The following is a 15,835-nucleotide window of genomic DNA, read 5'->3' on the forward strand; positions in this document are numbered from 1 at the left end:
AATTAAAGTTTGTGGTTTTGTGCATAGATAAAATTTAATCAGAATTTATTCACTCAAAGGCTCCTAAGTTATTTTACTTACATAATACATGCAAGTTAAATTATGTCAGTTTGGTTTTTTTAGTATGTACTGCTCATAAATTTTAAGTATAATCATTTCTCTCATGATAAAATATTTTATCTATTTATCTACTCAAAAAGTACAAAGGGCTTAATATTTATTTTTTTAAAAAAAATCACTAAAAATACTGATCACAAATGTTCTAGAAAACATTTCCCTATTTACTTATTTTTCACTTAAACTGAAGCAGAATCATAATTATAGAAATTTAAATAAGCACTTAAAAAATCTGTTTCCCCAGTTTTTCCCAAATAGCTGGGGTAATCAGTGGATTATATTTTATTTACCCTCAGAGTTGGGCTATGAGCAGCCATGAGCTGCTTCCATGAGCGGAAGCAAGGAATTACACAATTCAAGTTTCTCTAGAAAATCTGCCTGACAAATCGAATTTTTAAAAAGTATAACCTGCTGTTTCACTTTGGTTCAAGATGTCTGGTCTGCGAATGTCCAAGCATTTAATCCAGACTCAGTTTAACCTCATTCAAGAACTAGAAGGTAATTTTTTAAAAAAGGAAGGAAGAAACATTCTAGAAGTGATTTCCCCTTCGTGAGTTATTCCAATTCACCAAAATATGCAGTTTTTAAGAACTGAAAACCTGACTCAGAATATATTGCTTCGAGTGGAGCAGCCTTTGGCCCCAAAGAGTCCAGCAAGTCGGGCAACAGGTCATGTTCGGAGAAGGCGAGAGAACTGCGGGTCTCTGCTCGCTCACACTTGCCCTCCTCTGCGTAGACGTGAGGTGGGTAACCAGGGTCTCCCTTGGGGACGTCAGCACCACCGAGCTGCTGCCGGGGAGCCACGAGAGAAGGTAAGTGCCATGGTGGGCAGGGCCTTGTCCCCACTGTCGCAGATGTTTCTACAGACTGGTCTTGAATGACGTACCTCATTCCTTTGTCCCTGAGTTTCCTCATTTTATAATAAGGAAAATAATAGAACCTGCCCTGGTGGGCTGATGCAAGAACTGAGTTAATACCTTTCGATTCCTTAGGACAGGGCCTGGTACGCAGTGATGATCACCCACGAGTTTGCCAAGGAAAGTAACTCTTGGCAGATGACGCCCACCAAGCATTGATCTATTCCTTTGCACTTATTATCTCACAGGTCTGAGCCCCAACTTTCCTGCAACGTATGGGGCTCCTTAGGGTCGGAGGCAGCACCTGCAGCCTCTGTGTGCGTCCCTCCCTGCATGGGGTGGGGGCAGGCATACACAGAGAGCGTCTCTCCACAGCACCTGCTCTGGACCCTTCCATGTAAACTACCCGTGCGTTTGCCCCAACTCCCAAATCACTGTTTAATTTGCCCAAGAATAGAGGGGTGGCTGTGTTGAGGAACCTTCCAGGAGAGACAATGTTATTGTCCAATAATTCCCTCCAGCACAGTCAACCCACATCTTTCATAATTTCACAGAAAGAGACCATTCACTGTTGTCTAAGGCTGTGCTGATCTGCAGAAATGCCCCTGGAATGAGGATTCCCATGAAAGCACTTGCTATGGACTGAATTGTGTCCCCCCAAACTCTGATGGTGCCCTGATCTCAGACCTCCAGCTTCCAGAACTGTGAGAAAAATAGTCTGCTGTTTAAGCTGCCTGTCTGTGGTATTTTGTTATGCAGCCGAGCTGACTGACACGGTGATTAGGAGGAAGTGGCCCCAGGTCAGTGTGGGGCCAGATGGGGAAGCAGAACCCACTCACCACCAAGGGGAGGCCTTCCTACCTGACTCAGCATCCCTGCCATCACTCGTACCCTCACTTCCATGGGTCCTTTGGGCACCACAGTATCCAGGTAAACCTACAAAGCAAAGAAGCAGAGTCCTAACACCACCAAGGACTCACAGCTCCCCACCAAGTTGATGGCCTCTTCTGGCCAGCAGACAGGGGCCACCACTGGGCGGAGGGTTCTCAGAGCTCTCCTTGAGGGACAGCAGGCCAAGGGCAGTTTGATCAGATGTCACCTACGTGTGTGGTGGGAGAGAGGGCAGGCCCTGCCAGTTTTGACTGATAGACCCTTCAACGCCTTGGCTTCTAGGGAAGAATTGAGCTGAGCAAGCCTGGCCAGTGGGGTTTGGGACCATTCCACAAACGAGATTTAGCAAACAGTTGATTCCCACAGGGAACCTCATCCCACTTCCTGCTCCCCCGACCGCATGGCTCTTCCCCAGGTTCTAATTTCTCCTCTTCCTGCCCTTGCTGGGTCAGCCTCACCTCGTGTGTGGTAGTGGGTGTGCCACCCTCCACTCATTCACCGGGGAAGTGCTCATGGACCTGGGTCTTGGGGTACTGGCGGAGGAGTGGGCTAGAGCAGTGAGGAGATGGACTCAGCGTGCCCCATGTGGGGGCTGCCTGGGAACCCGCAGATTCCCCAACTGCATCATGTAAGTCAGGCCCGCACAGGGTAAGGCAAGGCAGCCTCACTCTCGGGCTCAGGCAGGCACGGGGCCAGCACCCAGGGTGAGAGAAGCACAGTGATGACCGTGGAAGGTGCAAGAGAGACCTCACCCAGCCTGCGCCTGGGGACCTCTCAGGAGGAGAAGGACCAGGAGACAGGAGCAGAGGGGCCAGGGAGAAGGAAGGGCCAGCAGAGGCCTGGAGGCTGGAGGGAGCTCAGACCTGCAGGTGGAGGACAGAGGCCACCACACGGCCTTAGGCTTCAGGGCTGCGGACTATCACAGGACAATGGCCAGCCGTTGGGAAGGTTTAAACTGGAGAGTGACATGATGCGATTTGTGTTTCTAAAACACTGATGGCTTTACGGCTGAAGTGACTTCTGATAACCCCTGGGTTTAGGGGTACTTAGTGCACTCCAGAAGATGTATGTAAAAAAACTGTAAAGCTTGGAATAATTTTACATGTCCATGAGGATACACACACACACACACACACACACACCCCTATCTGTACACATACCTATCTATATACATAAACACAGCACACCACACCATTGTGAATTGAACTAAACACACTTAGCCAAAGAGAGAGCAAGGGGTGACCCTTACAAACAGCCCTGGGGACCTGCTGCCCAGAGATGCTGTGCCCTCAGTCAGCCACCCTCCGGCTCCCGTGGGCCTCTAAGAGGACGATCCCGGAGACATAGGTCCTTCTTCCAATGTGCTCATGGGTCAGACACCACGGTCCTTCCTGGGCAGTGGAAGAGGCTGTGCCGGTCTCCAAACTCGGGGTCGATTTTGCCTTGAGCCAATTTTAGGTCCTACCACATGCTGCATTTTGCTGCATTTTGCCCCGTGTGTGTCCACTCTGGCCTAGAGCACCATTTCCCTTCACCCGGCCTCTCTGCACTAAGACCCTGGCTTCAGCTGTGTCCCCAGGACCTATGAGTTCTCAAAGATACTTCGGCAAGAGGATTTGAATTTCATTTTAGGGAAAATTATTTTAATAATAATATTTAGGGCTTCCCTGGTGGCGCAGTGGTTGAGAATCTGCCTGCTAATGCAGGGGACACGGGTTCGAGCCCTGGTCTGGGAAGATCCCACATGCCGCAGAGCGGCTGGGCCCGTGAGCCACAATTACTGAGCCTGCGCGTCTGGAGCCTGTTCTCCGCAACAAGAGAGGCCGTGACAGTGAGAGGCCCGCGCACCGTGATGAAGAGTGGCCCCCGCTTGCCACAACTGGAGAAAGCCCTAGCACAGAAACGAAGACCCAACATAGCAATCAATCAATCAATTAATCAATAAAAAAAAAATAAATCTTAAAAAATAATAATAATAATAATAATAATATTTAATGTTATTTTTCTAATATAATGGAGAAGGGTTTACATCTTTTAAACTGAGTCCCCCCAACATGTTAATAAAAGCAAAAATTTTATAATTTGCTTTTATGAAACTTGAATGACGCTTTTTGTCTCTTGTTTGCTGAATCAAAGAGAACCTGATATGATAAATTGAGCTCCCTAAAAAATATTTGAAACTGCTTATTGGCATAAATTGAAATTTTCTTGATACTTTAAGAACTAATTTCAACAATGTGAGGCAATGAATTAGGTGCTAAGGTAAAATTTTGCAAACTTCCTCCACAATATCTAACTTCTTTCTTGTTGTTTTCAACCGAATCACTATTTTTATTTGTTGCTTTGGTAATAGGTATATGTTATAAACGTTAATGTACTTCAAAATTGGTACTAATAAAAAACAACTCTTTTCTGTTTTATTTGTAATGGCATTCTTTGTAAGGAAGGATCCCGCTGCTAGTAAGGTTTAGGGAAAAGATAGACTAGATGGCCTCTATGGCCCCCTTAGCTCAAAACTTCCATAAATCTGTAAAGAATCAAAGCAAAAGAAGATTCAGGCCTTCACCAAGTTCTTAGCTTCTCAGCAGCAAAAGAAATTTGCCAGGGACTGAAAAACTCTGATGCTTTCAAGTCTAGTTGTAGGTACTTTATTTACTTCTCATCTGTTTCCCACATTCACTTCTTTTGGCTTATTTGGATGTTGGTTGGGTATGTTTTTTCTCACCTCCTCCCTTCCCAGTTTCCCATTTTCAGGGTTTCCCATGGCTATCAGGACAGTAAGGTAAACTCTTTTCATGATAACATCTTCATCTGTACTTACAGGAGGAGGGTATTTGTTTCTCACACTTCTTGGATCAAAAAACATGCCACAACCCTTAAATTTTTTAAAAAATGAAAAATTAATTAATTCAAGTAAAAAGAATGAAGTGTTTATTGGTTTCATATAAATTACCCAAGGATACAAACACATAGCCAGAAATTCGTGTAATTATATTGCCTTTTGCTTCTGCACTAAAGGTATAATAATTCTAACGATGGCGTGTAGGTGTTCATAGCAGAAATCCATGGGTGAGTTTTATAGTTGCTTTGTGGGGATGGAGCATGAGAATATAAGATTTTCAAGCCCCATCTTGGGTCCACAAAATCCCCATAAGACTCATTTTGTGCCATGAGCATGGCCTCAAAGTCTGTGAATGAGACGCACGCAACCCCTAAGACTCAGGACTGGCTACATAATTTGCAGGACCCGGTGCAAAATAAAAATGTGAGCCCCTTGTCCAGATATGAAGAATTTCAAGATGGTGACGGTAGAGCACTAACCAAGCACAGGGCCTTTCTGAGCACAGGGCCCTGTGGGACTGACCGGGTTCCACGCCTGTGAAGCTGGCCCCTCCCGGACCAGAGGGACACACCTGTCACACACAAGCCCTTTCAAGGATTCACGGCACCACGTTTGCGCAAAAAAGAAGAGCACATTTTTAATCTTGGCGCAAACTCAGCCTGAGAAAAGATAATGAATTATAGAGATCTTGAATTATTTTTTAGAAGTTTCCATCATAAAAACTGGGGCTCTTTGGACCTTGAGAACCTCGTTTAGTTCTTGTCAGAAAAGTAAATTTTTTGTTAAGATAATATCTAGTTTTACTAGTGAAGTCCAAATAAGGTCTGTGTTTGAGACCTGTGTTAATAGTGTTGTACCACAGTCAGTTTTCTGGTTTTGATAGCATACTATGGTTATATACAGTGTTATTCCTGGGGGGAGCTGTGTGAAAGGTACACAGAAACTCTCTGAACTATTTTTACAACTTCTTGTGAGGCTGAAAAGTCATGTTAAAAAGCAAAGCCAGGGCTTCCCTGGTGGCGCAGTGGTTGAGAATCTGCCTGCTAATGCAGGGGACACGGGTTCGAGCCCTGGTCTGGGAAGATCCCACATGCCACGGAGCAGCTGGGCCCGTGAGCCACAATTGCTGAGCCTGCGCGTCTGGAGCCTGTGCCCCGCGACGGGAGGGGCCGCGATAGAGAAAGGCCCGCGCACCGCGATGAAGAGCGGTCCCCGCACCGCGATGAAGAGTGGCCCCCGCTTGCCGCAACTGGAGAAAGCCCTCGCACGAACCGAAGACCCAACACAGCCAAAAATAATAAATAAATAAATAAATAAATAAATAAATAAATAAATAAGAAAATCCAAAAAAAAAAAAAAGCAAAGCCATAGTTGTAGAATTTGTACATGGAATATATAAAGGGGAGTTGGGGTTCAATTTGGCAGGAGGTATGGAATCACTGGGCTGGAATTTGCCCAGGGCCAAGGCCATTGCTCTTGATCTTATAGATGATCTCTATAAGAGATGGACACAGGGAAATGTATCTATCTGTGGCTGTTCTGAGAAGTGTCATATTTGATCAGCACTATCAAATACCAACTCAGTAACAACCAACGATCACAATAACTAGGTAGACAGATGAGAAGGTTTTCACTGACTATGTGTTTGTTCTACCCATATCACAGAATCTTCTAGAAGGGCCGCCTCGCAAGGGAACCAGCTGTCAGTCATCAGTGAAGTCCCAGCAGGAGGGAGTGAGCTTGTGGAACTCACCAGAGTCCCCAGCACAAAGTGGACTTGGTCTGATGCACTTGGCAAAGATGGCAGCATTTCCCCTAAATCCTGGGGGAAAACGCTCAGGGAAACTCCAAAGACAACACGTCTCCCTCCAGTTGAAAACGAAGGCACACCTTTCCCTGCTCAGATACTCATATGCAAATAAAACTGGCATTATGATGGAGGTGGTGGTGGCGGAGTGGGAGTAGAAAAGGAAAGGTGGAGAGAAGCAAGGAAAAAGGACTATAGTGAAATGGAACTGCATGCCCCAATGTGATTTGAAGATGTAGATTCTAACATTCTACCGATGACGTTATAGACACCTGACAATTGAATATGCCCATGGACAAGATCTAGAAGGTAACACAGACAAATGAAATTGCTTAGATTTAGGGATAGGAGTGTGGACAATTTTTGCTTTGGGTTTCTATTATTTTAATATAAGCCCTTCAATCATGCAATAAAATGTCAAAGAAAATAAAGCAGGCAATGGTCCTTAGCAACAGTTTTAAGATAGTTCATGTCTTGTCACAGATTTTAAAACATCAGGTTACCTGGTAAGTCATAAGTGACAACTTCACTTAGGGAAAGTATGTGAATGGCTGTCGACTCAACCAGCCACCACAGGTGCACTTACTATTTGCAGGACATCATAAAGGGAACCCAGAGACACTCCAAGAAATAGAAGCCACAGGCCTTGGTGTCCTCCCTTGCAGATGGGGCAGCAAGATACCCTCCTGCACGGGTCTGGTGAAAATGCAGTGGGATTAAGCTTGCAGAGTGCAAACCCCAGGGCATGGTCAGTGGATCAGAGCTCTTAATGTGCTTACCAGGAGCAATGCTCTGGCCGCCGGAAGCTTACAGACCAGTTAAAGAAAGAGAGGCCCCCGCCAGCCCCCCAGGAGTCTCTGCACTCCCTTCCCCTGGGAGCGTAGATTGGTGGGCAGATGCCCTCTGTGCCTGGACCTGCTCACCCCAGCCAGGCACCTGCCCAATAAATGACGGCAGCCCTGGGTCAACTCACTCTTTTTCCAAGTGGGATCATCGTCCTCTTAGAGAAGGGAAGGTTCAGCCAGTTTGGGAACAGGGTTTTAAATGACATTGAATTGCACAGCAAGAAAATTAATCCCTTTCTAATTCCTCTTCCATACTCCTAATGACAACAAGGAGAAAGTCTCCATCGGGTGCCAGCCTGGCTTGGCTCTCTCTCTCCTTCCACATTTTCTACCTGGAATTACTGGGTTCTATTTCTATTGTGTCTGCATTCCACTTACCTGTTCTTTATACAAGCAAGACTGGTTTTTCATTTACAGTTGAAATATAAAATTTCCTATTTAAAGAAGTGTATTTCATTTGTATGCAAGTCCATTTAAAGAAAAAAAATTTTTTAATACACTAGTGCAAGTGGCATATGCATGTGGCAAAAAGTTGTAATGGTAGCACTGGACAGACTGGAGTGGGCCCTGAGTCATCTGACACTTGAGCTGGGAGGCGAAGGCATGTGAGGTTGAGCAGAATCACGGGGCCTTTGCAGGTGGGGCTGGGGTGGAGGCAGGTGTGGGTCGGGCCTGCAGGGGATCATCCTGGGTTGGGGGTTGGGAGAGCAGCCAGGGTGTCCCCCACCAGGGGGACCATCAGCAAAGCCACCCCTCTGTTTCAACCCAAGCAGCAAATGAGCCACACTTACCTTAGCTCCCAGCTTGGCGCCCGCCTCGGCTGTGTTGATGGACAGGGCTGACATCTGATCCCTGACGTATGACCTTTCCTGTGGGACACAGGGAAAGAAATATGACAGGAGCTGAAATTACAGATGGCGGTAATAAATGCAGACAGCAAGGAGTATCATCTCCCCCAGATGCGTTGTTCTATGCCATCACAGAAAGCATCCAGACTCTGGAAAAGACACCTGCCCTATAAAGCAAGAGGACATACTTGGGGAGGGGATGCTTTTGTAATTGCTGGCTAGGAAGTGGAGTTTCTTGTTGTTTAGTGTTTCACATAAAGTGATGGTAAAAACAAAAACCAACCGACAAAACCAAAAGCCTTGTTTCACTAGGACCTCGGTATCTAAAAGCCTGTTCTCATCCTCTTCTAAGACTCACAGTGAAGGCTCTTGGGGTCACCACAGTTGGGCAGTGCTGTGTGCCGCCTTATCCATTCCTCATTCAACAAATATTCACTGAGGGACTCCAAAGTTGATGGGTGCTGGATTTCTTTTTCTAAGAGCTCACCAGCTTCCCCACAGAGAGGGCAGGCCCCTATGCTATCTTGCAGACCCTCTTGACTGGGGACGTCCAGCGGCAGAATAGGACAAGGCTGGTGGAATCAGTGATGGCATCCGGGATGAAGGAGTCTTCCCAGGAGTGTACAATGTCCCCGGTGTGTGAATGCAGGCTGGTATATTCAGGCTAACGGAGATGGATAACGGAGAAGCGTGGACACTTTGGGGTAGCCTTATTTACCAATGGCTACAAAGACATAATTGGTAATTACTGTTAATAATACTAGTAGTAGCAGCCACTGTTTACTGTGTACCAGTAATTACTAATTTACATGTGCTATTTGATTAAATTGTCCAATAAGCCTGAGAGAAAAAGAACATCATTGAGTTCACTTTATATATGAAAGTCAAGGATTGGTTAGATTCTGTATCTGATAAGACACAGTTTGGGAACCTAAACCCAGGTTTGTTGGATCCCCGTTCTCAGAGCCCTAAGATACTGTGGCAGGAATGGGGGTGTGTCCTGGGCTGTGAGTAGCAGAGGAGAGGAAGGACATCTTCTGGGACAAGATGAGCTAGAGGCCCCTTGTCCTGGATTGGGTGCTCTTGTCCCTCTGACAGCCGGCCCTTGGTCAGTGCCACCAGACCCCCTCCAACCTGCCTGGCCTAGCCCTGCAATGACCAAGCTTCCCTTCCACACACTCTGCTTCTGTAGCTGCTCTTCCTTCCCAAAAAGACAACCACTAAGCAGCCGGCCAACAAGAACAGGCATCACCAGCACCTCTCCCACCTTGGCAGTGCCCTCAGCCAGTGCCTGGGGAGATGCCCTCCCCACGGGCCTCCTTCCAGCTGGGCAGCCTCAGCTCCACCCACCAAGTGGGGGGCTAAGCACAGCCCCTTGGCTCAGGAGCTCTTCCCATTTTCCTGGATGGTTGCGCATCAGAGCAGAGCAGAACTGCCTGAGGCAGGGGATTCTATCTGTCCCACAAAGCACTGTTGTTTGTCAGGATGGTTTCCTTCTTCAAATTACACAAACAAATCAAAACAGGTAGCTGCTATTCTCATAGCTGGGGGCAGGGGGCATTCCTTCTGGGAATCCAACTATCTAGATAGTTTGGACCGTGCCTCTGCCTTCCTGTCCCCACGACAGGGAGGGCTGGATGCCGACCTGCACAGACATGGACTTACAGGTATGTGCATCCTCAACGTGGTCCAAGGCTCTTACTTCCCCTTCCTTTGCGCCAACAGAGGAGAGAAAATGTGGGAAGAACCCTAGGAGTCTTGGTCAACCACCAGCTTCTCCAACCACCAATCATCTTTTAGAATATCTCCCTATTTATCCAAGCCAGGGACCAAAGTTAACTGGATTCTCTTTTCCCAAAATCATCTCACTAAGTCTCTTCCTTTCAGGAGAAAACAGAGGGTAGAGATCTCAGACAACAGCAGATGAGGCAACCTGAATCTTCTGCGTGAAAGACAGTGTTCCCTTTTGACATTTCTTGGCTTTCGCCTTTCGGATCAACCAGCCTTAGTTCAGAGTGAAGTGAAGACAGACAGGAGCGCTCACCGTGCTTGTATCTCATGGCCCAGCTGGTGACGAGGGCGATGAAGCCAAGGCAGGGCCAGGATCGGAAGCGGCAGGTATGAAAACCCAGCAGTCGCTGGCTGACTCCACCTTGTGTTGGAGGCTTGTGAGGGGCTGTCATGGGCTTCGTCTTCCTTGACCCGGAACCGACTTGTGAGGCTGGTTTCACCCTCCCTGGCTCACAGCTGAGGATGCATGGAAATGACTCGCCCACCGTGACACGGGCCCAGGGCTGTCCCCTCAGGGCCAGTGGACTCTCTGCTCTACCTCTGCTGGAAAGGCTGCATGCGTGGGTTCTGCCTACTTCACCCCACACCACGGCCAAGAAGCCAGCGTGGGCTCACTTAATTAGGGAGCATAGCATGTTTTCCGTGTAGAGAAACTCCACCTGGCAAAAGTCATTTTTCCTAAACAAGGTTTCTCAGCCTTGGCACTGCTGACACTCGGGCTGGTGACTTCTGTGTTGTGGGGACCGTCCTGTGTCCGGCAGGGTGTTCAGCAGCCTCCCCGGCTTCTACCCGCCAGACGCCAAAAGCATCACCCCCCACTGCACTCCCAATTGAGTCGTGACCACCAAAATGCCTCCACACTGCCCACTGTCCCCTGGGGGTGGGGGTGGGGGAATGGGGGGGCAAAATCGTCCCCAGTTGAGAACCAATGCCCTAAAACAATAAATCAATTTAGTGGGGTTGGACAATTTTCACAGGACTTTCTTTCCCATTTGCTACTCAAATATGGTGAGATGGTGAAATGAGAAAGGACCGTGAGTGAGAACAGTACGGCCGTGCCTAACTCGCATCAACATGAAACACAAGCACTGCGTTCCACTACCAGGACAGGGGCGGCTCCGCTCTCGTCGTTCCACGTGATCAGGGTCTGGATGCCTTCCTCACGTGGGATAGAGCGTCCCTGCCTCTGGCTTCAGACACAAAATAGCATCTCAGCAGGAAAAGCAGAGCGGCTGTGATGAGAGAAAGGCGGAAACGAGGTGCACCAGCTCATCTAGATCAGAGGTTCCAACAGGATCCTGTGCTGCTAACTTGTAACTCAGCCATGAACTCAGGGGTCAAGTGCACCTTCATCATCTTTGTCGCCACAGCACTTAGCACAGCTTGGGGCACGAGCAGGTGCGAGATAACTATTTGTTGAACTGATGAATACCGTGTGACCAGTAATATTTTATTATTTCCTTGAAAATTGAGCTTCCTTGTTAGCCTTTGCCAACCCTGGGAGCTTGTGTTCATTGCTGCCCTCAGCTATTATAAACCATACAGTCTCCCTTAGACAGTGTCCATCTCTAGGTTCCATGGCTGTAAGTTGCTGTGTACTAAGTAGAAGCTGCCTTTGCCAGGCAGGCAGCACTTCTGACCAGGGTGGCAACCTCTGATCTGAGTCTGGGACTCTGACGAGCCTAGGGGTTATTCCCAAAGGCATCCCGCTGACCTCGGCCATCATCTGCTCCCCACCCCCGAGGACTCATGCCCCTGGCTCACAGCCTGGGGAGAGGAGCCGCATTCCCAGGAGAGCTCCTGTATCTGCTGACCTGCCAGAGCTATGAACGCTGCACAGAGAGAGGCCAGCACCCCCTGGAGGAGCCCGGCTCCCGCGACGGAGGGCTCTGCACATGTGAACCCACCGGGACAGGAACAGACCCTCACATGGACAGTCTGCTTCTGGGAGAGTCCCTGTTTGTCTCCGATGAAAAGCGGCACCAAGTAGTCACCACGTGGGAGGCTTCTCAGCATTAAAAGTTCCACTGAGTGACCTGCAGAGGGAGAGGGACCTTAGCGGCATTGACTTGTGCATTTGTTCAGCTGCTCGGTGGGTATTTCCTAGGTGCCTCCCATGTGCCAAGGCTCTGCATGAAGTTAGGGTCGCCAGAAGCACCCTCACTCGGACACCAGCTGCAAGTGCAGGGGTTCCCAAGAACACCCTCCGGCTGATAGTTCTCTAGAAGGACTCAGGACTGGCTGAAAACTGTATACGCATGGCTAGGGTTTATTACACTGAAAGGATATGGATTCAAATCAGTCAAGGGAGGAAGTACATGGGGCAGAGTTTAGAAAAGTATCAAACGCAGAATTTCCAGTTCTCCTGCCCATGGAGTCAGGACCACGTTACCTCCCGGCATCCATGAGTGACAAGATGCATGGAATACTGCCAACCAGGGAAGCTCGCCGAGCCCTGTGTCCAGGGTCTTTATCAGAACTTGGTCTTGTAAAACTGGTTAGCCACCCACATGGCTGATTAACTGACACCCACACGCTTACATGACCCAAAGGCCACACCCTAAATCACACTGTTCCTATTGATGGACACAAGATCCCCTCCCCTAGGTAAGCAGAGACACTTTTATCAGGCAGGGTATTCCGAGGGCTTGCAGATCACCTCCCGGAAGCCCAGACCTCTTTTGGGGTAAGTTTCAATGCTTTACGGCACACTCTGGGTCTGGGAACTGTAAACATGGACTCACGGTTTCAACTAAAAAACAGGTTACATCCTAGAGACCAGTTAATAGAAGCACAAAGGAGGATGTTGACACTGGATGCCAGTGGTTCCTCCTGGTAAAAGCACCCCAACTTTCCTTTAGGGCAGCCCACACTTCCTGAACTCTCAGCCCGTGTGGGTCAAGAGAGGCTAAGCCCAGATCCCAGCCAGATCCAGGTGTGGGCTCAGAACCAGCCAATCAGCACATCTGCCCTCCCCACCCACGATGTTGAGCAGGACAGGTAAGTCAAGCCTTGCAGTGAGGTACACCTTCCTGCCAGGTGCCAGGATGAGTCCCAGGGACTCCCAGCTGCTACCCTGCCACCTCCAGAGGAGAGCCTGCCTGAAGACGAGAGGACCCAGAGAAAGGCAGGGCCAAGGTCCGGAGCTGCCTTCTCCAGGAAGTCCTCGGAGCCCCCAGCTCTGCTGGGACACAGGCTCACTTGGCCTCTTTCCCGGTTACATAGCTAACACATTCCTCTTTTGCTTAAGTCTGTGGAAGTCAGGTTTCTGTCTTTTTCCATCCTTTTTCCCCGACCAATGCGAATACTCACCATGATTTCCCCCCAGTTTCCACGTGTCTTCTGTGTTTCCCCAGGTATTGTCCACTTTGAAGGTGAACGGGTCGGAGTAGGGCTCCTGGTCCCCATCCTCCGCCTCGATGGGGAGGGGCTTGCCTCCTGCAGGCTCCAGACCTCCAGGTATCGAGGCCGTGGGTGGAGGGCGGGCGCGTTGTCGTTGGTGTCTCACAGGAAGAGCAGGATGGTCCCCGTCCCCGTCCGCGGCGGGACACCTGTGGCGGGGAGATTCCAGGAGGGTTGCTGATTAAAGAGGCTGCGCCATGCACACAGACCCCTGGGAAATTAGCGTTCTCAGCCCCTGGGAAAAGAACCACTCCACGGAAACACTGAGGCCGTTTCCCTTTCGAAGTCATAAGCTTTCCTGCAGGGGCTCAATCTGTTTTCTTGCTTTTTTGAAAATTCAGAATATCTGGGCAGGATAAGTTAACAAAACACGTGCCCCTTCCCATCATTTGTAGAACGAGGTAGAATGTAGAATCATCGAGTAGATTAAAACATCAGTCATGCAAGGTGTTAAGGCAGGAGGCTGGGGGTCGGGAGTCAGGGGGGGCGGGGGGGCGGGGAGGGGGGATGGGTGTGACGTGGTGATGAAAAAGTCTGCACCTGGACTGGTGCTGCATCTTGTAATCCTGGTCGTGAGCCTGCACTAGGGTTTCGCAAGGTGGTACCACTGGGGGACACTGGGCAACGGGTACTCAGGATCCCACTACGTTATTTCTAAAAACTGCATGTGAGTCTACAATTATCTCAAAATAAAAGCTTAATTTTTTAAAGCCATTCCACTGAAAAAAGTGCCATGCGTGAAACCATCCATAACAGAATCATGGAGCCCTCCTCACCTAAGACCAATTAGGAACACAGATTTGGTATCTCCCTAACCAACATTCTACTGTTAATTATACAAATGGGATATACAACGACATAGCCCTGGGAACCTGGGTTTTAATTTACAGATTTTCCTTAAATACAATCACTACAGTTATTTGAAATTTTTTATTTATTCAGCTTTATGCTTTGGTAGGTTTAGAAATCCAGCCTTGGGAGATTATAGAGAAAAGTGTTAAAACATGCTCATGAGACCACGCATCTTGGTTTATAACAAATTTGTCCTGTATGGTCACGTTTACATGAGCTTATAAGCTGGTCCAAGTACAGGGAAACTATGCTAATGTTTATCATATGCAGTTGGCTTTGACAAAGAGCTAGAGAGTTGTCTTATGAACAGATGAAAAAGATGCTGGGACGGTGGCAGCGCCCTAATCAGGTTCATCGTCTCTGAATGAATGCTGCCCCTCTTTCCATGGCAGAGCCCCCTAGTTTGCTATTTCAAGAATTATCATCAAAAATAATCACCAGTATGGATGCACAGTAATAAAAAGGTTTATTTTATATTTTCCCCAGTGTTCTGAAGACACTCACCCACGTCATTTTCCCTCAAGAAGCAAGAAAACACATCCCCACTCCCCTGACAATTTTGGGTCAACCCTTACCATCATCAACAAGTACGAGCGATGATCATGTAAAAGCTGTCACTCACATGAGGGGATTCGGGGTCAGTTTGCTTCCTGGTGATTACCGCCCCTGAGAGCTCATCTACACTGACCCAATCTGCCGGATCATAAGCCAGTTCGTATCTTGTAGAAGAAAACACATGCAATTTAAAAAATTAACATGTTACATCAAGAGAGACAAATCCGGGCTTCCCTGGTGGCGCAGTGGTTGAGAATCTGCCTGCCAATGCAGGGGACACGGGTTCGAGCCCTGGTCTGGGAAGATCCCACATGCCGCGGAGCAACTGGGCCCGTGAGCCACAATTACTGAGCCTGCGCGTCTGGAGCCTGTGCTCCGCAACAAGAGAGGCCGCGATAGTGAGAGGCCCGCGCACTGCGATGAGGAGTGGCCCCCCGCTTGCCACAACTAGAGAAAGCCCTCGCACAGAAACGAAGACCCAACACAGCCATAAATAAATAAATAAATAAATAAATAAATAAATAAATAAATAAATAAAGCAGCAATGAGCTTTCCTCTAAAAAAAAAAAAAAAAGAGAGACAAATCCAAATATATCACAGCAGACACAATTCCTATCGTGAATTTAGGAAGTTAGGAGTGTTCACGAATCTGACGAAGGCCCAGGGATCTGAGGCCAGGCTACAGTGTTAAATCGGTGTTCACTGAACAGGAAGAGCCCTTTCCTTGTCAGGCTGCACGTAACTCTGTCCACCTTAGGGAAAACATTTCGTCCTGGAAAACAGCCAATCTTCAGTTGCCTGCAGGTGCTGGTGGTTTAATGTTAAAACCAGCCTGCCCTTGCAGAGAAGCACAGGACTTTATTACCCTGGAGCCCAAAGGATTCAAACGTGGGCAATCCAGTCAGGCAACGTGGTCGTCTACATCCTCCCTCACCTGTGCACACCTGATGCCATTTTAATGGGTGGGCACACCTAGCCTTCCGGAATTCCCCAAGACCTGTTGGAATCAGAAGGCAGCCATCCGGGGG

General features: G+C 48.3%; 1 protein-coding gene across 1 annotated transcript in view; it reads right to left on the reverse strand.

Annotated features, from left to right (window-relative positions):
- Positions 1–672: 672 nt before the first annotated feature.
- The window catches only part of CDH26 (cadherin 26), a 60,090-nt gene continuing 44,927 nt past the window's right edge, over positions 673–15,835 (reverse strand). The window contains 10 exon segments of the mRNA XM_057529731.1: positions 673–906; positions 1,836–1,910; positions 8,151–8,228; positions 11,101–11,189; positions 11,192–11,230; positions 11,813–12,034; positions 13,311–13,448; positions 13,451–13,549; positions 14,828–14,837; positions 14,839–14,971. Of these exon segments, the coding sequence (XP_057385714.1) occupies positions 673–906; positions 1,836–1,910; positions 8,151–8,228; positions 11,101–11,189; positions 11,192–11,230; positions 11,813–12,034; positions 13,311–13,448; positions 13,451–13,549; positions 14,828–14,837; positions 14,839–14,971 (1,117 nt within the window).

The sequence above is a fragment of the Balaenoptera acutorostrata genome, chromosome 15, assembly GCF_949987535.1.
Source record: "Balaenoptera acutorostrata chromosome 15, mBalAcu1.1, whole genome shotgun sequence".
Taxonomy (NCBI): Eukaryota; Metazoa; Chordata; class Mammalia; order Artiodactyla; family Balaenopteridae; genus Balaenoptera; species Balaenoptera acutorostrata.